The 27,620-nt window shown below is 42.7% G+C and overlaps 1 protein-coding gene across 1 annotated transcript in view; it reads right to left on the bottom strand.

Moving 5' to 3' along the window:
• Positions 1 to 27,375, bottom strand: part of LOC115098530 (thioredoxin-2-like) — a 34,209-nt gene extending 6,834 nt beyond the window's left edge. Inside the window, exons 1-2 of the mRNA XM_029615124.1 lie at positions 27,220 to 27,375; positions 8,222 to 8,323 (exon numbers count right to left, since the gene is read on the bottom strand). Coding sequence (XP_029470984.1) covers positions 8,222 to 8,323; positions 27,220 to 27,243 — 126 coding nt within the window. The 5' untranslated portion in view covers positions 27,244 to 27,375. The remainder of the gene's footprint in view (positions 1 to 8,221; positions 8,324 to 27,219) is intronic.
• Between the last annotated feature and the right edge of the window lie 245 nt (positions 27,376 to 27,620).

Below are 27,620 nucleotides of genomic sequence, written 5' to 3'. Positions count from 1 at the left end.
GTAGACGTATTTTGGTTTATATTTTCTGATGAATGGAGAGCTCCTAAATGGTGTCACATTAACAGCAGTGGAAACAGAAGTCTCATTTATCCTCAGCAGAGGTACCAGATGGAGAGTGACAATGCAAGCCCACACTGGCCCCCTGACCCTTCTCTGAAGGGATACTTCTAAGGGTAAGAGGGTAATTTGATTATTGTGCTTACTCACTGCCAACACAAGTGCCACTTCCTGTCAGTGTGCTGATGGCTAGTGATCTGGACACCTGACCAGGGGGGGGGGGGGGGGGGGGGAGGGAACAGGGCTGAGACCACCACCTGATTTCCTGTTGGTTGCCCACACAACTTTCAGGCAGTGATGACTTTCCGTCACTGCTGACGGAAATGTGATTTGCAAAAGGCTCTGCATTTCTCCTGCCAGTCTCTAGAATCAGCTGATGCCATGATGCATCTTCTATGGTTGCCAACAGGCAGACAGACCATAGGAAGCATGCATCATTTTGAGAAGATAGCCACTTTCCAGACAGGACAAAATGGAGAAAGGACTATAGTAGGCAGAAATAGAACAAATAGCATGCAACAAATCCAGTAAGAGAATAAGCCAGGGGTCCCCAAACTTACGGCCTGTGGGCCACATGCGGCCCCCCGCCGCACTTCCGAAGGGGCACATCTTTCCATTGGTGGTCAGTGAGAGGAGCACAGGAGCATCCACATCCTGTGCTCCTGGAGTACTGTATGTGGCGGCGCTGCAAAGCACGGTGTCGCTCATGTACAGTACTACTTCCGGTGACGTAGGATGCACACGTCATGGCTCCGGAAGTGCGACATATGATGCACATCTGGTCTGCGACTGTGGCGCCCCACATCACCGCACCAGTGTGAGCCTGAGGTAAAAGTGGAGTTCCACCACTATGGCCACTGGTGAGGCTGAAATGTGGACTGGGAAGGCTGCATTGATGGGCAGTGCAGTCTGTATGCCTCTGTGTGGGCAAAATTCTTGTTGGTATATTGTTTTTGTAGGGCTGTATATATCTATTGGTATTTTACTAATAGCAATTTTGAATCCCTAGGAAACAATGATGTCAAGAAAGAAAAATGGACTCTGAATGTAGAATATTCAAAGAACAGTGGACTTATGATTACTTTTTCATGCAGTACAAGGAAAGAGCTGTGTTGATACCAGAATATATGTCTGTTCAAAGAATACAATTTGCGTCGACACTATCAAACTCAATATAAAGATAATATGATTGTTTGGTCGGAGATGTGAGAAAAGATAATTAAAACTGAAAAACACATTGACAACTCAGCAAAATACTTTTGTGAAACAGAAGCAGCTAAATATTTCATCACTGCGAGCAAGTTTTCAAGTTGCCAAGCTAATAGCGTGCACTGGCAGACCATTCGTGGAGGGAGAATTTGTTAAAGAGTGCCTTCTTTCTGTTGCCAAAGAGATGTGTCCAGAAAAGGCAGATTTAGTACAGTTAGTCTTTCAGGATCTACAATTACACGAAGGATTGAAGAAATGGGAGACAATTTGCATCAGCATTTGCAAAACTGCGAAAAAACTTTCCTATTTTTCCTTGGCACTCGACGAGAGCAATGATGTTCGTGATTCTGCACAACTTCTAATTTTTATTCGGGGCGAATGACAATTTCGAAGTCACAGAAGAGCTTGCTGCACTGCAAAGTAAGGAACAACTACAGGAGAGGATATCTATGAAAAGGTTTCCCCAAAATGTGAAGGATTTGGAGTTGGACTGGGCTAAACTAGCCAGTGTGACAACTGATGGTGCTCCTAGCATGGTGGGGCCCAAGAAAGGAGTAATTGCTTGCATTAACCAAGAGATGGACAAACGTAACCATTTTCATCCAATAGCCATACACTGCCTCATCCACCAACAAGCGCTATGTAGTAAATCACTGAAGTGGGACGGTTATGAAAATTGTGGTATCTTGTGTTTAACTTCATTCGCGCTAATGCACTAAACCACAATTTCAGGAATTTCTGTCTGAGCTAAATGTTGCCTATGAAGATGTTCTGTACCACACAGAAGTCCGTTGGCTGAGTTTTGAGACAAAGTTGCAAAAGGAGTGCCAATTCAGATTTAAAGAGCTTCATCTCCATGAACAGGACATACAGCTTTTCCGTAACCCATTTTCTATTGACATTGAAAAGTGGATACAATTTACCAAATGGAACTGGCTGAACTGCAGAATTGTGACTCTGAAAGATGCATTCAAGTCAAGCAGCTTGCCTAATTTCTATGCATCTCTCCCCTCTGAGACATATCCTAATCTCAGGAACCATGCACTCAAAATGGCAACCATCTTTGGCAGCACTTATGTCCGTGAACAGACTTTTTCCCCAGAATGAAACATCTGAAATCTCCAACCAGATCTAGACTAACTGATGCACACTTGCATCACTTGTTACGGCTAGCAGTGACAAATATGGAACCGGACATTGACCATCTCATTAGCCAAAAGCAGGCCCATAGTTCCCATTGAAATACTGGTCAGTTTGTTGATTTAAATTTACAATACTTAAAATAAAGAACAAGTATTTGTTCCCATTTTGTTTACTTTAAAATAAGATATGTGCAGTGTGCATAGGGATTTGGTCAGTTTTTTTTTATAGTCCGGCCCTCTAACGGTCTGAGGGACAGTGAACTGGCCCCCTGTGTAAAAAGTTTGGGGACCCCTGGAATAAGCCATAAAAGACTTACTACAACCTGATGCTGGACTGTATCCCATGATCAAAATGTTTTGTGCTGTTGTGGTCTTAGTACCTGATGGGTGGGCAGATCCCACCCATGGATTGATCAGAATGTGGTTAACACCTTGCCTTTTCCAAAAAAAGGCTGGTTGCAGGAAGAGGCCAGCCTTGATTGGTAGCCACAGGTGAGACAGTTAAGGCTCTAGAGCAGGGGTGGGCAATTCCGGGCCGCAAACCGGTCGGGTTTTCAAGATATCCCTAATGAATATGCACGAGAGATTTGCATGCACTCTGCCTCAGTCATATGTAAAATCATTTTCATGCATATTCATTAGGGATATCTTGAAAACCCGACCGGTTTGCGGCCCTCGAGGCCCGGAATTGCCCACCCCTGCTCTAGAGGATCTTTTCCATGGTGGGAGGGTCTTGGAAAAATGTCCCTACAATCATGCTGGGAGAGGTCAGGATGCTTCAGTGGAAGTGCTGTGAAAGTCTACACCACCTTGTTAAGCTTCCCCGATGCTGTAATGTTGGAAAGAACTATAAAAAAGGCAGATGAGGTTTATACTTCTGGCATCACTGTTAGCATATAGTACCATCAGAGCAATGCTAGATGCCAAAAGAACAGTAAGTCTCTACTGCCTCCAGGCTTGGGGGGGGGGGGGGGGTGTCCTGGTACCCCAAATTCTGTATCTCATGGGGGAAAATTGTTGGGCCCTCTGCATTAAACTAAACTGACAGGCAATATTCAGTAACATAGCCAGTGGCAAAGTTACCCAGAATGGATAAAAAGAAAAAAAAACAAAACCCTTAGCCATGTGTATCCAGTGAAGCAATCGTCTGGATACATTATCCAGTTGACTTTTCTGCTCCCCTGCTTACTCAATGTTACTTATTTTTGGGATTGTTTTTCCTCTAGTATTTTCCTCCTGGCAAGGTAACTGTGGCTTCTGCTCTGGCCCATGATAGTAGTTCCTCTTTTTAACTTGCAGTAGAGTAGAGTTTGCAGCTGGGCTAGAGCTGCAGCTCATGTCCTTTGAGGCCCAGAATCTAATTTTAATCTCCAGAGCATGCAGGCAGCTGGGATTCTTCTTCCCCAGTTAAGTAGACCGTCAGTTTTTGAAACTGAATTTAGTCCTGGTGCTGGATGGACAGTACTGGAAATTGACATTTTTATCCACAGTACAAGCTTCTTTAATGTGTCCCATTCTCTCTGGAGGGACCACCTCCAAGGATGAAATGTTCATTCAGACTCCATGCCTGTGCAGTCCCTGGCTATTCTGCTGAGCATGCCAACAACGGGGATTATTAGAATCAAAGTTGTAGTGGTGCCTATCCACTAGAAACTGAATGAAGGCAACCAGCTCATTTCACCTAGTTTGCCAAACAGCTTTAAGATAGGTTGGTGGTGACAAAGTCAATACTAGATCAGGTTTGAACTAGTGGCATAAATGCAAGTAGTTCTTAAACTCTATGCAGTTCCTGTCAGCCATCCAGTATCACTAAAAAGTACTTTACCTTTTCACTTAAGCAACCAGGAACAAAATAAGTGTGCTACTAGCCCATGCCTCTTGATAATGAAATCCACATTTAGCAGGGTTCTAAATAAATGAAGGTTCTAAACAGAGCTGTGAAATTAAGTTTTGACATAATAAGTAGGAGGTTATCCATATAGTGAGATTTTGAGATACCTGACATCAAGGAGTTTAAGTGTTTAGAAAGGAAAGACATCCATCACAATCTGACCCCAAGGGAACATTTGTCATCTATGGAACCATTATAGGCAAGACTGTCCAGTTCTTCCCCACCCCCCCCCCCCCCCCCCATCTTTTAGATTGTGGTGATATAACATCTACTTCAGAATAAGAACTGGATATTACAGGGGCCTATGTTAAAGTTGCTAACCAGTTCCAGGTTTTCAGGACAGGTTGATCCAGTCCTGTTTTACCCCATTGCATGCTGAGACTTATTCTGATTTTTGTTTTCTGAGGGAATGCAATAGGTAAAAGACTAAGGTACTTGTGTGCAGGGAGTAAAACCAGGACTGGATGAACCTGTACTGAAAGTCTGGAACCAGTCGGCAACCCTGGGCTAAATGGAGGAGAGGTAGGGGGTTAATCTCTAAACTGTTATGTATTAAAGGATTTCTAGATGAGAGTGGGAAGATCTATGGGAGGTATTTACCAATGCCTACATCCCAAACGACTTAGTAAAACAGAATTGCCTGTTTGAGAAAATGTGTTCAGGTGAGATCAGTTTTCCCATTCATGGTGGAAAAGCACAACAGTCCAGATTTGACAAAATACATACCAGTGTCAAAGATACAGAAAAATGTCATACTTATTCCCCTTCTGTGTCTGGGGAAGAAAGCTTGGTGAACCAGGCCCTTTGTTGCCTAAGGAGCTGAGACACTCCTCTAAAGTCAAAACCAAAGCATGAATCGCTTTAGACAAGGCACAGTGCTCAAACTCAGGGCCCATGACTGAAGGGTTCCAGAAGAAACTGATGCATGGTCCCCAGCTGAGAACTGTTTGTGCAGTGACCAGGCTACAAAGCGGGGAGGAGATACTAGAGCAGTTATGAATAAAGGGTCTTGGCACTGGGATTCTCAGTGCTCATTCTGACTGAGCTGGAAGCTGCTTGTGAAAATTATGTTTCCCCTCATTTCGCTGGATTGTCCTATATAAAATCTTTAACTATAGCTCCCTAATGTGCATCTGTGTTTAGATTCCCCACATATTGTAATTTCATACCAGATGGCATCTCCTGCCAAAACCCAGGAAAAAGACTTTTAGGTAATGCCATCTCTGCTCCTTCCTTCAAGCTGTGGAACATCTATGAACTTTCCTGCTGTACAATCTGAGGTCAATATTCAGAGGGTTTGCCCAGTTAATTTTGGAGTTAGCTGGCCAAGCACGGAGGTTTGGAATTTTTTTCCCTACATAGACAATTTTATCTAGTCAAATCTTTAGCCACACAAATGTATCCATGTAAAATGAAACTGTGCTGTGGAGCTTCAAAACTTATCCATGTAAGTGTGGCTGGATATAAACAGGCCTAAAGTTATGCAGGTATATATGTGCACGTGTTTCAAACTAGTTAGGAAAACTAGACAAAATGGGGCCAATTTAATTCTGGGCTCCCCAGAACAAAAAAAAAAAAAAAAAAAAAAAAGTTACCAGTTGAGCCTAGGCCCAAGGCCAGAGCTTCACCTAGGGAGTGACCCAAGACAGATGTCAGAGCCTATACCAGAGCACACCAGGTCCTCTAGCTAGACCAAGGCCTTACCTAATAGAGATTAGGTTTTTTTTGTATCTGACGCTTCGGAGTAAGTTTGTTTTTTGGAAAAAATGGGGCACAAACTGGCCCAAAAAATGATGTGGGAAAAAGTTCAAAAAACCACCCCAAGCATTAAAATTCACTTTAATACATTACAACACCCATCCCACCATCCCAATCCCTCCCCAAGAGTTAACATCCCTGGTGGTCCAGTGGGGTGCCGTGAGTGATCTCCCCATGCTGACTGTCGGGCCTGCCTCGATCAAAATGGCACAGATAACCTTTGCCCATACATGTCACAGGGGCTACTGGTGCCATTGGTCAGCCCCTGTCACATGGCTGTAGGAGCACAGATGGCCATGTGACAGGGGCTGACCAATGGCACCAGTAGCCCCTGTGACATGTATGGGCAAAGGTTATCTGTGCCATTTTGATCGAGGCAGGCCCGACAGTCAGCATGGGGAGATCACTCACGGCACCCCACGGACCACCAGGGATGTTAAGTCTTGGGGTGGATTGGGGATGGGGATGGGGTTGTAATGTTTAAAGTGAATTTTAATGCTTGGGGTATTTTTTTTATTTAAAAAAGTGTCCCTCCCCCTGTACAAACCTGAAAAACTAATTTTCCTCGTAGTTCGGGGAAAATCAGTCTCAGGGTTTGGGCCCCCGACCCATGATGAATTAGGCAATTGTTGAAATTTCCTTATTCGTGAAAAACGAACACACATCTCTATTACCTAACCCCTAGGCTGCGGCCCAACACAGGTACCATGGCCTACGCACAACACCAGGGTCTCTGCCTGTGCAAACATTTTGCAGGGGGTTGTAAAATTTGAAACCCACTTACCAATGGAGTGGCCAAGCACAACTCTCAACCCAAAGCCCAGGCACAGGTTGTCAGAGCCCAGCCTAGAGCCTAGTCCTGATGCTGGGTTTTGCCACCTGAGCCTTGACCTAGGTCAAGGCTCAACACTAGGGTCCAGCCTAGAGGCCAGTTCCAGGCCTCAGAGTCCTCCGTCTCTCTTCTTGAAGTGACACCATATCTTAGTGATGTGCCAGAGTAAGCTTCACACATCCTCCTCACTGGAGGGTACTATTTTGCTGTACGGCAAGCTATACAGCCAGCCACACAGTGAAATAGTGCCCTCTGAGGCGGATGCACCAGAGTTTATTTACTTTGCTGCTTTCCTAGTGGACAGCATCATTTAAATAAGACAAGACTGAAGAATCCAAGGCCTGGGCCCTGTGCTTGGTCACAGGCTTAAGGTGAGGCCCAAGAGTCAGAACCTGGCCTCTGGGCAGAGCCCTGATGTTGGGCCTGGGACCATTCCCCCAAGCACCATGACTTAGCATCTGGGCATGTTCCAGGCTTAAGTGTAGGCCAAGGCCCAATCATTGGAACCCAAATTAAAGGCAGAGTCCTTAGTCTGGGCTCTGGCATTGGTCAAGTCCAAGGAGTTCGTACCCAGCAAAGGCTGAAGCAGAGGCCCAGACATCCAGCCTATGGCAAGGTATGAGGACCAAGCCTTGGCCTTGTGTATGGCCTAGGTACAGGTTGCCATAATCTATTGCAGCCTAGGTCTCTTGAAGCATAAGGCTTCAGCCTGGGTCTAGAATCCCCAGCACATACCCTCCCAGACTGGGTAAGGAGGATCCTGACCCCAGAATGTTTCCAGATAGGAGGGATTGTGTTGAGACTGAAAGCCTCGAGAAGCATGGTGTATTTTTTTTTACCCTGCACACCCTAAAATACAATGGTTCTTTTAGCCAGATAAGTACTGCTGACTATCTAGATAAAGTTATTTGTAAGCTTACCCTCTGTGGCATTTTGAATATGGACCTCTGACAAGCAGCCTATTACTAATTCCTTCTCAAATGTTATGTTACAGCTCAGGAACATTAAAATGAAGTTATCTATACACAATCTGCTCAGTATACTATTTTGTGTGTTTTACAAAGAAAAATCAGACACTAGAATTGTAACTAAATTTCAAAACTATGGGTTCTTTTTATATTAGTTTCCAGTCAGTAGCACAAGTTCTTCTGGGGACATAGCATGTAAATGCACATACCCTACTGATTTAATATTGTCTTTCCTTGAAATCAGATTATGAAACAGACACCTTGATTTGTTTCTCTTCATTTCTCTGCAAGTTCTACAGTGAAAAAAAGGAGGCATACTAGTTAGACAATATTCACATTTTCCCTAAAAATCTTTCCAACTTACTTCATAATATGGAGCAATCTTTTTGCACGGTCCACACCATGAAGCTGTGAAGTCTGTCACTACAAGTTTGTCAGACGACTCAATTAGTTGGTCAAACTCCTCCTGTAAACATAAATGCCAGAAGTTGTAGATCAGTTACAGTACACAGGAATATAACATGAGAAATGCCATACTGGGTCAAACAGGGTCCAAGCAGCTCAGTATCCTGTTTTCAGTAGTGCCAATCCAGGTCACAAGTACCAGAAAGATCAAACCATGAATAGATCCCATGTTGCTATCATAGCAAGCAAATCAGAAAAGCCAAGAAAAAAAGAAAAATGGTAGTTTGAGTTGAAAAGCTTCCATCTTCAGAAATAAAATCCAGAAGGGGTGTAGGGCAAAAAGAATGAACCAAACAAAAAAAAAAAGTTGAATTTTGGGACAGAGAGAAAGTCACATTCCAATTAGTTTTCAGAATTTATGCAATCTCACCCCTAAAATTTGATTTTATGGAATCAACATTTCTGTGCACAAAAGTGTTACACAAACTTCCAAAGAATAAATGAATGCACATCCCTAAATTCCTGGTGTTTGTCATGTTTGAGCCACTGTTTTCAGGCGAATGGACCCTCCTTTCTCTCTCCTGTATTATCAGTCTGAGTGCCTTCATATTTACCATTTCCATACCATAGCTGCACCCTCTGCTGATCCTCCCAGGTAGTCAACTCCTTTAGAGCCTTATCAATTAGCATTTACCAAACTTTTTCCAGGCATCTGGAATACTCTACTCTGTAGGTCTTATCCATGGCAAAGGTCAAACAATAGGGAAACCTCACCTGCTTTTAATGCTCTCCTTTTTTAGAATTGATACTAACTCCTTCACCTCTTTCTAGAGCACAATGCCAAGAGATCATTGTGAATCTTTATATATATATGCCAAACAAAAAAAACCCAACTTTCTCTTAATTTTTGTAGGGATTTTCACTTCTGAAATGCATACAGGATTACATAATTTCTAGGATGCTCTCCGAATCTGGCTCTAGGAATCCTGTGGTTTTGAGCATTTCTTGTTACTCCAATTAATTTGATATTTGTAAATAAGATGTAAGCTATTACCGAAAGGAAAAAAAAATACAAATTGAACTCTAATATAAAACCAAAGAGCATGTTATTTTCCAATTTTCAGTGTATCCACAGGAGAGGGCTTCCAGGAAAAATACTAATATATAAATCTGAAAAGCTAAGCAGCAAATAGATATGACCAAATCACCTCCCATATAAAAATAAAGGAAAATAGACTATTGTTAGGGATGTGCATTTGTTTTTCCCCGAATTAGGCAATTTCATTGAAATTGCTTAATTCAGTATGGTTTGAGAGAACCAAAAAATGAATTTGACATTTCAAAAAAAAAATCATTCTGGTTAGTGTGCACTAACCTGAAATAATCGGGGCCCCCAAAAAACCCCAAACCACGGGAAAATGAAATTCCTGTGGGGGCCCCCCCAAAACGATAGTAAAATCCGAAGCACATCTCTAAATACCTAAATAATGCAAACACTTGAGTATTGCTTTAATTACTTAAAGCCCTAAATACAGCTTCATGCTAGGGACTGAGCATTGAAAGAGCTGTTTTAGATGAAAAACAAAAAAAAACCACATTATCTTTAATCAGAAATTGTATTTACGCTAAAGGGCCAAGATTTATGCAGATATTAGCAGAATAAAACTATTCAAAGTATTCAGAGGCAGGATCTTGCAGTGCTTTGAATAATTTATATTCAATCCAAAGTGGGCAAATAGAGTGGTTGGTTTGTCCAAGTTTAACTGTAGTTACAGGAATTCTCCCCTTGCATTTATGTTATCTGAAATGGTTCCCTTCTTCCAAGCTTTCCTGAACAATGTGAAGGTGATTTAAAATATATTCACATCTTGTGATTTGGACAGCATGGGAATGGCTCTTGCTGTCCAAGTTACCTTCCATAATACTCAGACTGGATAACATTACATAAAGTCTGACTGAACAACATCCTGATAAGTACAAAGATATCTTGAAGATACTTATAAAACGTGAATAATGGCGAGTCAGTAGTGTGGGGAATTATGAGCTTTGCTCCTGATGGCCAGCAGGCCATGTCAGGGGTTAACTAACTTCCCTTCTCTCTGACCTTTGCACTGAATGCAGCAAGACTAGTACATCTTAAATCTCTAGCTTATAATTAACCCTCACTGCCTAGGGAGAGGATACCTAGCTGCCACGTATTCAGCTGCAGGCAAAAAAGACACATATATGGTCTAGGCTTCAGCAGCCAATGAAATGATCTGTACGCACCCCCTGAGCCAATGGTCTAATGACACATCTGTATGCTATGGCCAGGAGAGCCAATGATATAATGACATGCCTGTATGCTATGGAGAGGGGAGCCAATGATGTGAGGGCACATTTGTATGCTATGGATGTATGTACAATAAAAAGGGACCCACGGGAGTGGTCAGCCCTTCCTTTTCCTTTTTGCCATGAATCCTGCCTGATGTGTCTTCATTGCTGCAACAAAGTAGATGTAATATATTTGCATTTTCAGAAAATTAGTGACCCCATCTTTGGCCAGGCCACTAACTTAATCACTGATTGGGCCATAAAAGTATTTAGCATCTCTTCAGGTCTGGAACCACTCCTAACTAGTTGACAGTTTTTCTCCAGGGCTGGGATTCTTAGGGGCTGGTGCAAAATAGTTGCGCTGAAAGCATGCCTTGTGTTCACAGTGCCTTTCATAATATGCCCCAGGCCCTTCTCCCGGGGGTGCGATGCAATATTTAGGATTAGGGCTCACGCTGTCAAGGAGGCGCTAGGGGTGTGCAGAGGTCTGCTGGTTAAGAAAACCAAATGCTGAATGTGTGTCCTGTTTCCTAACCAGTGTCTTAACCCCTGCATGTGCACTGAATTTATCAGCATCCATTCTCAGAACCTGACTACTGGCACCAGAAGGAGTGTATAAATCAATATTAAACGTGTCTGGCACTTAATTTATTCACTCTACCTATTGCTGAACGGTCCCTTTACTGTCACATGTCAGTGAAAGGGCCAATCACCTTTCAGAAGGCTGTCCTGAAAGGTGATTGGCCCTTTCACTGACATGTGACAGTAAAGGGACCGTTCAGCAATAGGTAGAGTGAATAAATTAAGTGCCAGACACGTTTAATATTGATTTATACACTCCTTCTGGTGCCAGTAGTCAGGTTCTGAGAATGGATGTTGATAAATTCAGTGTCTATTTTCTTCACCCCTGCCAGAGTGGGTTTTGGTTTTTTTTTTTGAGTTGTTCCTTCTACTTAATATCCCAATGATATTAAGTAGGAGGCAGTACAGAAAAGCAGTTCTATGCTAGTTTTAGTAGCACTCAGCAATTAACACCTGCTCTGGGCAAGCATTAATTTCTGATTGCTAAAGTGTCCTAGATGCATTTTTTTTTTTGCATAGGGAGTAAATAGCTAATAGCCTCATTCTCATGCTATGAGCACTTAAGTTTCACTCCACATTGGACATGCATTGCAGAAGCACTAATCCCCTTAAGGTACAAGGAGATTAGTTAGTGCCTTTACAACCCACATCCAACTGTGGGTTATACAGTGTGCTGCACTAAGCACACTATGGCATTGGCCCCTTTGTTAGTGGGAGCAAAAATTTAGCTTTCAGGACCTGATGTGAAAAGGGTGACTTTTTAGCTTTCCCTTCACTGTGTGAATTTTAAGTACCAAAAGCCACTGATTGATTATCCAAAATAAAGTCTTTACTAATGGATAAGTTGGTGCAATATAGTGCAATTAACTCAGTCCTCAGCACCACAAATGTACTCTTAAATAACAGTTTTTCCCTCTGTGCACAGCAAAGAAGACACCCACCCTCCAAAGCTTGGCTAAATGGATTTCCCAGGATTTCCAATACCAGCAAATAAGGACGCAACAGTCTATGGAGAGTTAAACATCCCCCCCCCCCCCCTCCCTCCAGAGGTGACTACTCCAGACGAAGTCCTCAAAATTAGGTGATTTTTCTTTCAAATCCCTGATGAGAGGGATGCTCTGGACAAGCAGCTTTTAATGTTCCCCAGAAGGTAGGAAGAAGGAAACACTCTCCCTGGGATCTTCAAAATAAAATCTTCATCCCAAAATGAACACTGGAGTTTGTTCCTTGCTTCAGGTCACAGTATCCCCTCCCTCCTCGAGTACAGAGGGGCAGGTCTTCCCTACCCTTGGGCAGCCCAGAAACAGGGTTCTCCATGCCCTGGACACAGGAGATACCAGGGAAGTGTCACAAGGCTCCTATCAGGGAAAATGCAAAGGTCCACCCTCCCCCAAAAAAAGCCAAATGAAAGCCTCAGCCAGCTAGTTGATGGACTAGTAGGAACCACCCTCCTGACCCTGCTTGGTATCACCCAGGCAGAGTTTGCCTGGATCCTCCAAGGTGGCCTGAAAATTCAATGAAACAATCTTTACTACCACCTAACTCCAATAATCTAAAGGCACTGCCCACAGAATTTCAGTAGAGAGCTGCTTATAAAACCTATCCCAGGACGACGGGCATTCCAAACACTCTCAGAGGGAGAAGCTGCCTATGAATTGCTCCTCTCCTATTCTTATCCCTAGCTAAGGGAGTTACTAAGGCCACCAACAGTAATGAGCCCAGAAGGGCATTACACATTTGGCAAAAGTTAAATCATGAGAAACTCCTGAGAAAGGAAGCAAAGTCCTTTTCTTGATTGCAAACTGGTTAACAGATAACAGGACTAAATGGTCAATTCTCACTGGAGAGAGGTAAACAGTGGAGTGCCTCAGAGACCCAGTGATTAATCTACTAGATAAATGAAGCTTGACCGACGTGCCGCAAATGCGCAGTACGTTGGTCAGAACTTGCCAGTAACAAAAATGGTGCGGCAAGGTGCAAGTAGCGGCGTGCGAGGGAGCTCCCCCGGAGATCTTCCGTCTGCGCCATCCGGAGGGGGAGGGAGGAGAGATGAGGGGTTAAGGAAATGGGACTGAAAAAAAAAATGTTAAATGTAGCCCATTACGGGCTTAACGGCTAGTATTTTTATAAATTACCTGGAAGGGCACTGAGCTAGGGATGTGAAATCTTTGACGATTTAAAATATCAGTCCGATATATTTAAATCAAAAATCGTTAGAGGCAATATTTAATAGGAATTTCCCGATTTATCATCAAAAATCGTAAATCGGGGAAGGGGGGAAACCTGGCACACTAAAACAACCCTAAAAAAACCCACCCCTTTAAAATAAATCCCCCCCACCCTCCCGAACACCCCCCCCCCCCCAAATGCCTTAAATTACCTGGGGGTCCAGAGGGGGGGGTCCCAGTGTGATCTTTTACTCTCTGGGCCTCCGGTGCGTTGTAGAAATTGTGCCGGCGCTATTTTGATTTTTGTCCCCCAACGTCAGGAGCGTAGGAGATCAGCTCCCGACCCCCAGGGACTTTTGGCCAGCTTGGGGGGCCCTCCTGACCCCACAAGACTTGCCGGCCATACGGTGTATGGCCGGCACCATTTTGTACAGCAAAACGATGCGAGTGCAGGAGGGTCGCTCCGGACCCCTGCTGGACTTTGGGCAAGTCTTGTGGGGGTCAGGAGGCCCCCCCCCCAAGCTGGCCAAAAGTCCCTGGGGGTCCAGGAGCGATCTCCTTCGCTCCTGACATCGGGGGACAAAAAACAAAATGGCGCCAGCGCCATTTCTACAACGCACCAGAGGCCCGAGAGTAAAAGATCACACTGGGACCCCCCCCCTCTGGACCCCAGGTAATTTAAGGCATTTGGGGGGGGGGGGTTTCGGGAGGGTGGGGGATTTATTTTAAAGGGGTGGGTTTTAGGGTTGTTTTAGTGCCGGTTTTCCCACCCTCCCCCGATTTACACGATATTTAAAAAAAACAAAACCGCGACGATCCGATTCCCTCCCCCCCCCCCCCCCCCCCCCCCCCGCCGAAATCGATTGTTAAGACGATCGATCACACAATTCACATCTCTACACTGAGCAAGGAGATCAAATTTGCAGATGGCAATTTTACTTCTCAATGTCAGCAGAACTGGATCAGCTGGTCATATCAAAAGCCATAATCCAGAACTCTTGTAAAACCCATTTGGATAGAAATTTACAAGCATTTTGACTTTTGATATGACAAGCTGATCCAAGTCTGACACTGAGAAAATTGTACATATTTGCAGATAAAATAAAATAAGACATTGCCATTAAAATTAAGAGATGTGATTGTATTTAATCAGGACTGAGGATATGGAAAAAGGGCATAGTGATCAGTTGCCTCATGAGCCATTGCAATGTAGTGAGCCTGAAGAATGATGGTCTTACAAATTAAGTCATCCAAGGTATGTGATATTAAGCTGGAGTGTAAAGATTTTTTTTCTGCAATAAAAAAAAAGTTAGTGTGGAGGTTGTGATTTAAACTTTCTCTGTGACTGTTTCAATTAAGAGGGATTGGTTAGATTGACCTTTACTGTGTTCCACTGCTTCCTTTTGTCTATCTGGTCTGAGACATCACAGGAAGGAGAATGCTGCTACTCTTTGGTGTTTTATTCATGGTGCCCTGACCACCTAGGACTGATCTTCAGAATCAAAATATAAGCATATATTAGTGACTTTGGAACCTTCAAGCCTTTTTGCCTCTGCTGGAGCAGACTGCCTGAAGCAGTTTCATCTGGTTTGAAGATCTGTTCTATTCACAGAAAAGCTGGTCAGCCCTGTCGTACATGGACCTCCTGAGGTGATCTACTAGACTACCTGCTATACCATGATCACAGAAGGGACCCAGTACCCAGACAGATTAGACTAGCCTACACCACAAATATGTGCCATAATTATGAGAAATATAACTTAAGTCTGTGCAGAGAAGAGATCTTGTTGCACTGATACCTATAGTTAAGAATATAGGAGACATCTTTTTAGAGCTTTGGAAAGCAGTTATGGTTGAGGTTAGAATGTTAGCATAAAGTACTGAAAACAAGAGCATCCTGGAAAGATGAAGTTAGAATGGGGGGGATCTAAATATTCTGGAGATTTCACATATTGTGCAGCTGCTTAACAACTAAAAGGCATCTTATGAGATCAATAAATCACAAAGTTATGACAGCTGAAAAGAACAGCAATTAGGGGAAAGAATGCTACAGAAGCAGAGATGCATTCCTCAAAAACAGGCTGCAGCACGATTTGCAGAATATGATTAAAGTCTCAGTTTGAGAGATCATATATAGAAACCAAAGTGCATCAGCCATTATTGATCATTAAGCTCCCATTAATTATGTATATGGCCAACTGGGCCTCACTATAGGTTAACATGGAAATGTCCAGCAATGGGAGGCTCCATCCCACCAGGAGGATCTTTCCCTGAAGTCTATACAGGCGACACCACAAGGCACAGGGGGGGGGGGGGGAATGTGATGCCCATTAGAGGCAGCAAGGCTGTTTCTCTGAAAGGGGAAGGGAATTTGCTTCTCCCCCCCCCCCCCCCACACAGGAGGTGTCCTGAGAGTGATGTGTTAAGAGGTCCACTTTTTAGATCAAAGGATAAACTGGATTGTCCAAACTGATTTTCTACAGCCAGATATTGTGACCAAACTTTCTGCATGGGAGAAGAGAACTTTAAGGGAGCAAGACTAAGCCAAGCGGAGGTCCCAATTTTGCACTGTACTCATGCAAGAGGAACAGATTTTTGTATATCACTTTGTGCTACTGAAGTGTGTTTTCAAAATGTCCCTGGCATTTTTTTTTTCCAAGTGGGGTTTACCATATTTATATTCCTGTATGTGATTTGCAGCAAAGAAATAAGGTTTTATTTTTGAAGTATGTTTTAAATTTGAATGTTTGTTTATTGTTCTTATGCTTAACTTATAAATTGAGAGCCACCTAGAAATTGTTTAATATTACTTCTACCAACTTCATGCTTTTGTTCTGTGTGTGATCTCTGCTTTTGCAATGTCCATTAATATGCAAAGGGATCATTTCTCAGCAGTAGAAAAGTCAGCAGGGTGCAGTTAACTTTTTTTTGCGTATTTGTAATGCTTGTTCTTAATTAATTGCACAAATAGATATGCTAATGGAGTAATGATTGCAAAACAGCTTAAGTGTGTTACAGCTGTTGTGATCTAACATGTTAAAGTGATTGCATGCACAAAAGTATATTAGCTTTATAGATGTCTGGTCAGATATGCAGTTTACCTAGGCCAGATGCAATAAACAAATTTATAATATTAGATCAATAAAATGCCTACATTCAAGAGTATATGCATTAGGGCCTGATATTCCCTATAGAACTAGTATATAAATGCATGAATGTATTTAGTGCCAGTTTTGAGGTAATTTTCAAAATCATTTGAGTAAGGCAATATATAAATTAAGTATGAAAACAATGCCCCCACACCTACCCACACTATCACTCCTTCCCATCCCCTACCCCCTCAGGAGCACATTTCCCAAATTGGAAAATAGCCTACATTTTTTTTTTTAGTCTCCCTCCTTTATTTTTTCCTAATTTATCAGAACCCCACCATAGGAAAACACAGTAAGACCAAATCTGTCATTGATAGCCAACATCTACAGAAGATTGTTTCTACATTTTCTCTCAAAAAAGGGAGCATTTCTTCCAAATTGATAGACAGGCAAATCTTTCCATGTTTGTAGTTTGCAGACCTACCTGTCCAATAAATCCCTAAAGTTGGTCTCAGAGACATTAAGTCCTGAGGTATCCAGACTCCAGATATTTAATTCTGTGTATGTTCCACAAATGGGAAGGGCCCTGCCATTTGTCAGATTCCAAATTTAAAGGCATAGCTTCTGGACTTAAAGATTTATAGTAAGACATGCACACATTTGTAGAAAATCTCATAAACAGGTCCCATAGCTTGTGTGGCATTGTCCAACAAGAGCAGATCTGCAAACAGACATTTTAGCTCTTTACTGACTTAAAGCTGCTGCTTGCCAAATTCCAATGGCTAAAGGTTCTATAGTTAATATAAAGACGACAAGAGGCAGCCCTCTCTCACCCCCCCCCCCCCCCCCCCCCCTCTAATGGGAACTCCTCAGAGCCCCATTGGCCAAAATGCATGCTTTAGGATTAGCAATTTAACCCAATTGAAAAAACCCTCTATGCCTTACTTAGCCAACATAAGACAATTAAACTAATACTTTCTCTGCATCTAGAAAGATGCATGCTTAGCTCTTGAGATGACCTCTTCTTACCCAGTATTCAACACTTTTGCAAGCATTAATGCCATATCTACCTGGCACAAACTCCATCTGATCTGGACCTACTAATGATTAGGACCACCTAAGTGCATCACTAAAATAGAGGCCAGCATCTTGGTATCTACATTTAAAAGCAATATTGGGCAGTATGATGTAGGACTTTCCAAATCCCTCTCCTTCTTAGGTATGACTATAACAGCTTGGTTCATAGAAAGGAAGCAAAACCATGGAGAGCCTAATTATATAGGCTGTAAAGGTTGCAATAATTGGAACTTAAGAATTTTATTAAAAAAAAATGTCAGTCCAAATCCATCTGCTTTTCCTCCTTGCAAGAAAAAGATGGCCCTGAATATTTCCATTTCAGATATTTGTATATTTAACTCTGCAATTTGTTCCTGGGAAGCCCTTAAAAAGAATGTATCCCTTTCCGACTGATCAGTACTATACAATTTCTGATAATAGGTCTGAAAAACTTCCAGAATCAGAAAGAGGACGTTTGATGTTATCTTTAATACCTCTGAAATTATTTTTTTTTTTATGAACACCCTTTATCAAATATGACCTCAACTTCCCCACCTTACCAAGTTTATAAAATTCAAATGTAAAAACAAGTTAATGGAACAGCTAGCTTTGAGATACAAATTTAGGGATGGGCTTGCAACAGCCATGTTTTTCCTATGACTGACACTGAAGATAGGAACATATAAAAGACAAAATACATAAGTCATGTAGTCTCCTCTTTTTAACCACATACACCAATATTTCTCCCTGCTTCCCATAAAATTGTTGGGGTAACTGACAATATTCCTTCCATTTGGTTCTTAACTCAAAATTTAAGATTCTTTGCAATCCCTGGACTCATTTGTGAAAGTGTTTCATCTTTCCCCCACCTAAAAAAAACAAAACAATAGACTATTCCAGAGTAAATTGTATGTGGTTAGAAAAATATGAAAGCCTTCTCACCCAGATGCAAAGTTCTTCAGATATAAATAACTCCAGACTCCTGCACCAAGATTAATCCCCCCTGTGATTTAAATTGTCTGGCTGGTCTACAGTTTTCTTTGCTGTTTTGCCACCAGATTAAAAAAAAAGAAGTCACCTTCCAGCACCAAATGGTAATCAGAATACCACAGAACAATTGTAATTAGAGAAGGGGGAAAAAGCCACACAAACTAAGGAGTACTTACTAGGAGCATAAGTATTAGCAAAAATGTATTTCACACCATATGTCTTTTTATGGAGCAGTTTATATCTGCCATCTGCATTCTTTATGCTGTTTTCAAAAGAAAATGGCAAAATGTTCGTGAATGAGAATAGCCACACCTGTGCACGAATATGAAGTAGAACAGGAACCCATCCAGTCTAGTTTAGCATGTTCCTCATCCAAAAGAGGTGTCTCAAATGCACTAGCTCACTTTGTCCCTTTAAAATGTTAAGTAATTTAGCTCTTCACAGGAGTGCATCCCATCTAAATTATCCCAAGAGTAGGGATATCGTGAGATCTAGTGTGATCCCCATGTAACTAATTCCCTGTACATCCCAGCTAAGGCAGATTCCTAAAAAATGTTTTCCTCCCAAATTGTCTTAAGAGAAAAAACCCCTCAGTGTCCTCCTGTCTGATCTGCTTACTACAAAATGTGGGCCCTCCCCCAAATTCTATTTGCTTCTCCAATCCCTCCCTCTTATACATCTATACCCTCACCTGTCTTCCCACATATTCAGTTCCCCATGCTCAAGGACTGCCATCCCCTCAACTACATACAATCCTGTTCTTCTCAGTCAAGAGATGGACCCAGATTTTTTTGTGCTGATTTCGGTTCTCTACCTTTGATTAACTCATTTTCTTTCAGCACTAGTATTTATACATCAACTTGAGTTGCATAATTATCCTGCTCAGAGATGAGTTGCATGGTCTTCCCACTCAGACCAAGTTGCTCAATTTCCATCAGCTGCTGGGTCTGCATTCTAGCCCCTCAGTTTTCTCAATTGTCTACTGTATTTTAACATAATAAATGCCATGCTGGGTCATCAAGCCCAGCATCCTGTTTCCAACAGTGGCCAATCCAGGTCATAAGAAACCTGGCAAGTACCCAAAAAACTAAGTTTATTCCATGTTACCGTTGCTAGTAATACCAGTGGCTATTTTCTAAGTCAACTTAATAGCAGGTAATGGACTTCTCCAAGAACTTTTTTTTTTTTTTTTTTTTTTTTAAAACACAGCTATACTAACTGCACTAACCATATGGCTGATCTTCCAAAGCTGCTGAGACATTTTTGATAAAGCCTGTATCATCTCAGACATTCACTACGACCTTCTCAAATTCAGCTTTTGCAGAATCTGGCACCATTTTAGATTCTGTATCCAACCTCTCCATCACCGATTGGACCATTTTTTTTCACTTTTTGTTTATGCAATTTTAATTATACATACCAGAATTCCTTGCATGGAATAATGGAGGTATACAGAAATAAAATAGGAAATTGTTTACACAAAAAATTTACCTCATTTAGAAAAAAAGGGGGGCAAAGGAGTAAAGAAAAAAGAAATATTGAGAAACAGCCAGTTACTTGACTCTCTACCTTAATAACTAGCTATATAAGAAGTAAGACCCTTAGTTGCAATGGTTAAAAAAGGTAGTTTACATTATTAATTTTAATAGAACGTTTACAGGGATAACAAAGCAAGAAATGACCCCCTTAAGTTATCACTTGATTGCATAACACGAAACTTTTTACAATGAAGTTGTGTGACCCTGGTTAAATCTGGATACATCCAGAGCTTATGATAGAACAGCATTGTATGGTTACACAGGAAAAAAAACAAAAAAAAACACAAAGTAGTATCATGCTCCACAAGAAAAGCAAATGTCACCAGTAAAGTTCCCCCGATATTTAATCTCTGTAAGTGAATCTTGAAGTTACATTTAATGACTACTCCAAAGGCATATCTCTGGATACCTCTTCATTTTGAGCTTGAGGCAAATAGTATGCCTTAGTTAAGATAGGTATTGCAGAGAAGGAACCTTAATATTCTGGATGACATTGCTCTGAGAATTATTCCAGAGTTATCTTCTGTATGATAGGAAAATTAAGGACTCAAATTGAGACTGTATCCTATTCCCAATATTCTCTAAGCTGTTATTTCATATTGTACCAATTGTTTCTGTACCTGATCTAGCAAATCCACTTGAGACTAAATTCTTTATCTTAATTTTTTTTGAGTCATTTTACCGAACACTGTCCTGAGACAGTAGTATCCATAACAGCTGCGATAACCTCACAATCGATGCTTCCAGTTTTACCAATAGCATTGCAGAGTATCTAACATTATGACTGGTGGTTTAGACAAACAAGTTCTCAACCTGGTCTTAACCTCTCCACCAAGGACAGCTCTAGTCAGTGTATCAGGTCCCACCATGGCTTGGGCTGAGACTAGAGTAACTGGAACAGCAGATTCTTCACTTTATGGGGAGTTTGTGCCACAGCTGAAGTTTCCCCATACTAGATCATTCAAAATAGAAGCCTCAGCCTCTTCCCCAGTATTCCCCCCCGATTCACTTACAACTCTGCATTTCCTCTATTCAGCCTGTCGCAAACCTGGGGCTGTAGAGGCAGAGATGGTGTGGCCAGCACTCCCAGGCTTAGGGAGACCTCATTGACCTGCATGGGAGACTTCCGCTCTGTGTGTCGCTGCGGCCATCTCACCGGGAGTAAAACCTGGCATAGACAAAAAGCTCCAGAATTCACAGCTGAGCAGGACCAGGTAAGGGAGAACTGGTAGCTATCTCCCTGTGTTTGGTATGAGGCATTTTTCAACAGGAAACAAAAATTCTGAGGAAAACCAAGGAGAGGATTCTTTTGATGCATCTCAACAGGCAGCCATCTTGTCCCCTGATTGGACCATTCTAATGCTCACTTCTTTTTGCTATCAATAGTGGTCTTTCCAGTCCACTCACTCAGTGGCTATCACGCTGCAGAGGGTATAAATATTAACTCAGTGGGCACATGGTGGCCGGGGGAATTATGGAGCTCATTTTCTATACATCCTCTGTGTGCCACCATGAGTCTGAGGTACTTAATTTTAAAGTCTAAAGCCTTCCTTCCTTTTATAGGATCACCATGTCAGTTATTCCTAAGCAGAGCTGGCTTTAAGACTTTGGTACCCAAAGACATCTGTGGAGGGAAAGGGGAATTTCGATTTTTAGCCCACCTTTTTCAAAGTAAGGCTCAAGGAAAATTTACAGCAGTTTTAGAATTCAGGTACAATAATTCCCTGCCCTAGAGAGCTTACAGTCTATATGGGCACCTGAGGGAGTAGGAGACAAAGTGACTTGCTCAGATCACAATGAATTTCAGGAGAAGGATTAGCACATTGGTTTCCCTGGTTCATAAATGGATGCTCTAACCATTAGGCCACTCCACACTTAAAGGGGAGAGGGATACTCACCTCTACACAGCCTCCCCTTCAATGACCTTTTCCCAGGTCCTCCCCCCTCCCCTGGCTGATGCTGCCGCCAAGATCATCAAGAATTACTAAGCAAAAAATAAAGTCCACATGGTCTTGTAAGCCAGCATGCACTTAAGGCTCTGTTAGTAAGGAACTCCACTGTAATGCCCCTCACCTCTAGTGTCATACTGCAGCCGAAGAACATGGCTGAACTTTCTATAGCTCTTAACTCTTTATAGGTCCTCCAGCCAGGACTGCCTACGGTGCTGGCTGAGGACATCCGCCTAAGTATTTAAGAAATTCATTTGCAGCCAGCACTTCTGTAACCTTCTCCCTGCTCTGCAGTCTGTTATCCCAATCCTGCTCCTGCATTTCCTTGTCTGAGCCCCCTTGCTGTGTTCTCTTCCTCCCTTTACTTGTGCCCTCATCTCCCTCAGTCTGACCTCCTGTACTAGACTTCTGCTTGGTATCTGACTCCCCACACACTGCCAGCCCAAGTCCCACCAACCCCAAGAACTCAAGTCTGCAGGGAAAGGGGCAGCCACAGGTTGTGTGTACACTGCCTCACAGACCCTAGGATAGTTCTCTTACTAATGCTGCTATGGGCGTGGTGCCACCTGGATCCCAGCTGGTGTACTTTAATGACTTCTGGAGTGGTAGAGGAATGAGTTCTAAATCCATTGTGCCAGCACTGGTCTAATGGAATTCAATTCTCCCCGAGCTGAGAAGAGCTCCGACCAGTACTACATTTTGTAGTTGTAGAGAAGGATTTAGATTCTCTCATTCAGCACACAAAGCCATCACCTGATGCTTCCAGTATTCCCCCGCCCCATTTTCTCCTTCATCTGCTTGGCTCCCAGATACAGACTCATGGCTGTGAGCAGGTTACATCTCCCACTTCCAAATCTTAGACTTCTGCTGCAGGGTGGTGAATGCTAAAGCAGGTGGTCACAGCTGCGGACACCTGAGGATCATGACCCAATGGAGTTTGGGCTTCTGCCACCCCACACTCCTTTAACCAAGGCCCAGAAGGCAAAGGCTATGGAATCAACCGAGCAGCACATCCTAGTTACATAAATTTCAATCCAACAAGACATTCTGGCTACCTCAGATCAGCAGTTTTTCTTCTGTCCTGTTTCTTCTATACTTTCTCTTGCTGATATATTCCAGACATCAAGTCCACTACCGCCACCTCTCTAGCCATTCTTTCTTCCTTCTTGTTTACTGCCTTTGAGCTTCAATAGTTCCTCATCCAGCCATCACCACCACACTCGAGGCATATCATTCTAGTCACTGTCACCCCTCCATTTTTCCTCTATGTACTCTCAGCTGGAAGAGGAAATCCAATCCTTCAAGTCAGCTCACATCAATGTTACCCATCCAACTGTATCCCTCCATGTTCCCACTATTTCCATCAAGCTAAACTAAAAATTTGTTACCTCTAACTTATTGCCAGAGATCTGATTTTTCTCTTGAGGTTTTTGCTTCGGTACCTGCTGTCTGTCATGGAGATGATCTTTTTCCCCTGCAAGCCAGGCTGTTGTGGCATTGAGGGGCAGCTACACTTCCCCTCCTGCAGGTATCAACTTCTGTCTCCTTAATCCCACTCCATCTTCCTAGTCACCCCTCTGTCTCTTCAGGTAACTGCCATCAAATCAGCCCCTGATAAAACCATTCTCCTTCCCCACCTACTTCAGACTTTCCATCTTCCCCTTTTATTCTCAGAGATATTCCATGCTGCTGGTTCTTCTGAGTCTTACAGCTCAAAGCTCCTTGCACCTCTAAATATGCTCTACCATCCCCCACTCAGACATGGTTACTGCTTTGACCTAGTCCTCTCCACTTACATTATTCCCTTTTCTGACCATTTATTTTATTGTATTTCTATAACATTTGCTTTACTAGCAATGGATGCCCCAAATTATTAAAATACAATACAAAAACAAATACCCAACAAGAAAAAAAATACATATTATATGATCAGAAGCCTGATCTTACACTCTGCAGATAAAGCCAAATTTATAATTTTCCTGAAAGCCTGATAGTTCAACGCAAATCTAATATCTAGAGGGAATTTGTTTCACAACGGGAGGTAAGCTAGCATGTCGAACCTCCTTATGAGTCAGAATTTCTAGCAGAAGAGAATGTGAAGAGCACAACGCTCTGCCAGGAATGTACCAGTGCATTTTATGTAAAAAGAGAATTTTAAACTGGTTCCTGCATATCACTGGCACCCAGTGCATATGATGCAGCAAATGTCTTGACACTGTATGGAGAAAACACCAAATCACCCTCGCTGAAATGTTTATCTGGAATCTATATATCAACTACAATGGAGGACCAGTAAGTAATCTAGGTGACAGAACATATGCTTGCACCACAACCCTAAACTAACTAAGTTCTAAAACAAGGATGCCAATTTTTGTTAGCTGGGAAATATGAGTCTTCAAAAGAGCCAAGTTTAAACATCCAGAAACATGACTGTACAATAGGGGCCTCTTTATTAAGCCCGATATCTACCAATTTCTTAAATACTGGTGTAAGAGGCCCCGTCACATAAGACCAATAGCTCAGTTTTGAACTCATAGGAAAGTATTCTCATCTTCGCAATCTTAGGATTTCTCAGAAAAAAAAATTTAGGAATGGAAAGCTTCAGACTTGCTTTCCCTTCCTTAACTCTCCGAAAATAGAGAGGCCTGTCCTAGGTCTACCTATTTTCCCCACTTACAGACTGCTGCCTGTATACCTCCCTGCTTCATACTGCAGAGAGAGACTGATCTTTCTCCCCACCACTCCATAACAAGATTCCTTCCAGAAAACACGAGGCCTCTGAACTGACAGCACGATCCATCCTGGCAGCCTCCCAAAGGAAGGCTCTCATAAATGGGCCTTAACTTTTTACTTAAAAAAGTTCCTAGCAAAATTAAAGTTTTAATGGGAAATCCCTACTGTTGGATAACTGTCACACCTAATCACACTGTCCCAAAGTCTCAATTCAGTCACCAACACCTTTAGGAATCTCATCTGCTGCACAACCTTTTCTTTGGAAACTCTTATCCATCTTGAAAAGCATGCCAAACTCCCAACTTGCACTCTCAGGCCTCCCAAACCATCTCTCTCCACTACAGTCTATTCAAACTAATTTCTTCCAGTGATATTAAAACCAAGGTATTCCTGAAGTCACTGTATGTGCTCTCATGCACATAGTTCAAGCTTCTCCTACTCACCTGTATCATTCTCTGTTCTCCCCTACACCTATCCTCATGATCTCTTAATCAGGTGAGCTGTTCTCATCCTCCACAGCCAACTCGATGCTTTCCAACTTACTAAACTGTATACCTAGAATAGCCTTCCTGAGTTAATGCATTTTACCACCCTCTCTTGCCAAGTTCAAATTCATCCTAAAAACCCACCTATTTTAAGCTGCTTTTAAATCATAAGTACTCTTGTTGATTTAACAATATTCTGTTTTAACTGTATCTTGACTAGATTTTAAGCTCTATGGAGCAAGGACTCTTGTGTGTATCTGTACAATGCTACATAGGTCTAGTAGTGCTGCAGAACCGATTAGTAGTAGTAACTTATTGCCATCTCAGTCCCTCCCTTTTGAAAAATATGACATTTACCTGCAGCAAACAAATGCCAGTAGATCCTGTTTTTCAAGTGCCTGTCTAAGCCCAGCACTCTCCTAAGCCATGCCCTACCCTCCTGGCAGCAGTACACAGCAACCACCAGCAATTGCTGCAAAGAGGAGCCATGAGGTAGATGTATATTAAATCTTTGGGTATTCTAAGGACATACTTATTTGCATGTTTAATTCTGTATTGTATAGTTAGAAAACCATTTCACATAATTTCCAATATGAGAAGTGCTGTACATGGCAGCTTTATGGCCTACTTCCTTGGCTCAGGCTATAGGACTGCACTGCAGCAGACTTGAGTTGGAATCTGCTGTTCCAAGGCGGGCTCAGGAAGACTGCCAAGACCAGGAAGTGAGGGAAGAGAGCGACCCCTGCTGGCAACACAGGGGAGGTGAGGAATAGTCTTGAAGGTTCCTGCCTCACCCAGGCATGCCTTCTGGTAGGTTGAAGGAAGGGAGGGAGAGGAAATAAGAGGTAAGATTCAGCTGTTAATATAGCAAACAGCACCAGTAAGATTCACCTGGGGAATCCTGTGATTCTACTCAAAGTGCTACAGGAAACAAAAAAAAAAAAGTCACCACCCTCAATCCCTCCCGAGTACTGGCAGCTTTCCTCAGTCTTAGGCAACACCACAGTTTAATAATCGGTGTCCAGCCTTTAGAATGGAAAGTGTTTGTGACCTGCAGCAGTCTTTAATTCCACACAAATGCACAGAGAACCTAGCCCAACGCATTAAATGGAGTTCCGAGTCATAAATAACTGTTATAGAACATAAAAAAGATGGCTGAAATTCAAGTTACGAGGTAAATTTACCAATTCACGACGCCGAGAAGTCTGATCCCTTCTAGTTGCGTAACAGAAGACCTTAACCAGAACTACTCACTCAGCCTAAAACCTCTGGATCTGTTGTAGCAGGAGGGGAAAAAAATCACTCACCACCAGCACATCCCCATGCACGCACAAGATCTGCCATTAGCAAACACAGCCGTTTACATAAGCCTTCTCCAAACAGCCAATTTCAACTCTTATCCAAAGCAACTTTATATTTGAGCTGAGAATCAAAAAATGCTGGTGTAGTAGCTTAGGTTCCCTGAGAGTTTATATCTTTGAATCAGGGATTTTTGAGAAAGTATTCAAAACAGGCAGCGGGAAGCGGGATAAAGGGTGGAGTGTGCGTCTTAAGCCTGCTTCTTCCACTACCTAAGCTCTAGGAATGCACAAAACTCCCTAGCATTCCGTACACCTGCAGTAACAATTCCCCAGGCGCTTTTCTCCGGGATTGCTCACAGCAGAGTCCTATTGGTTAACCATTAATATCTGAAGATCCCAGCACAAGCCTAGAAACCTGACAGTTTGGCACTGTATTTGTTTCTAGGGGAGATGCAACCCTTTCTGGAGGCTAAAGTCCTGTAAAAAGTAGTAAGGGATTGCTTTTAGGGAAGGTAGTTACTAGTCAGTCACACTTTATACTTCAGAAATAATAATAATAAAGTGTCTACCATGGGGAAAAGGGAACTGCTGTTCTTCTCCCCCGCCCGCTTACACACGCTGGACCATCTACTAAGGAACTCTCAGACATGATAATCTGCCAAACCCCATCTGTTCAAGCCTCAGTCACAGAGGATCAAGACACATGAATAGAACGAAATCTACCCAACCTTCCTCGGGACGCAGGCTTACCTTTGATTTGATTGTCTGCACCATGGCGAACCTTTGCTTCCTTTAGTAACAGCCGCGAAAACTCCCCCAGGGGATCACAACTGGCACGCAAAAGAGGCAGCAGACCTACTGGTCAAAGACCGCTCTGGTGCACTGTTATAAACAACAAGGACGCCACACCCAGCCCTCCTACCTCTGCGCAAACAGCAGTGACACCCGCCCAGCCCTCCTACTCCCGCACTTCCTAGCAGTCCGTCTGGATGGATGGCTTTTACCGTAACTCCCTGCGGTTTCAGAGGAAATGAAATCACTCAGTTGCTGCAGAGGGGAACTTTACAGCTAGAGCTACGTTATTTTTTTTTAAAGGAAGCAATTGAGGAAGTGCTGGGACCGTCCTTGTCTGTACCCATGTGGAAACCAGC

The sequence above is a fragment of the Rhinatrema bivittatum genome, chromosome 1 (genome assembly GCF_901001135.1).
Source record: "Rhinatrema bivittatum chromosome 1, aRhiBiv1.1, whole genome shotgun sequence".
Lineage (NCBI taxonomy): Eukaryota > Metazoa > Chordata > Amphibia > Gymnophiona > Rhinatrematidae > Rhinatrema > Rhinatrema bivittatum.
Note: the sequence above shows the minus strand (reverse complement) of the source record. Positions and strands in the feature narration are given on the sequence as shown.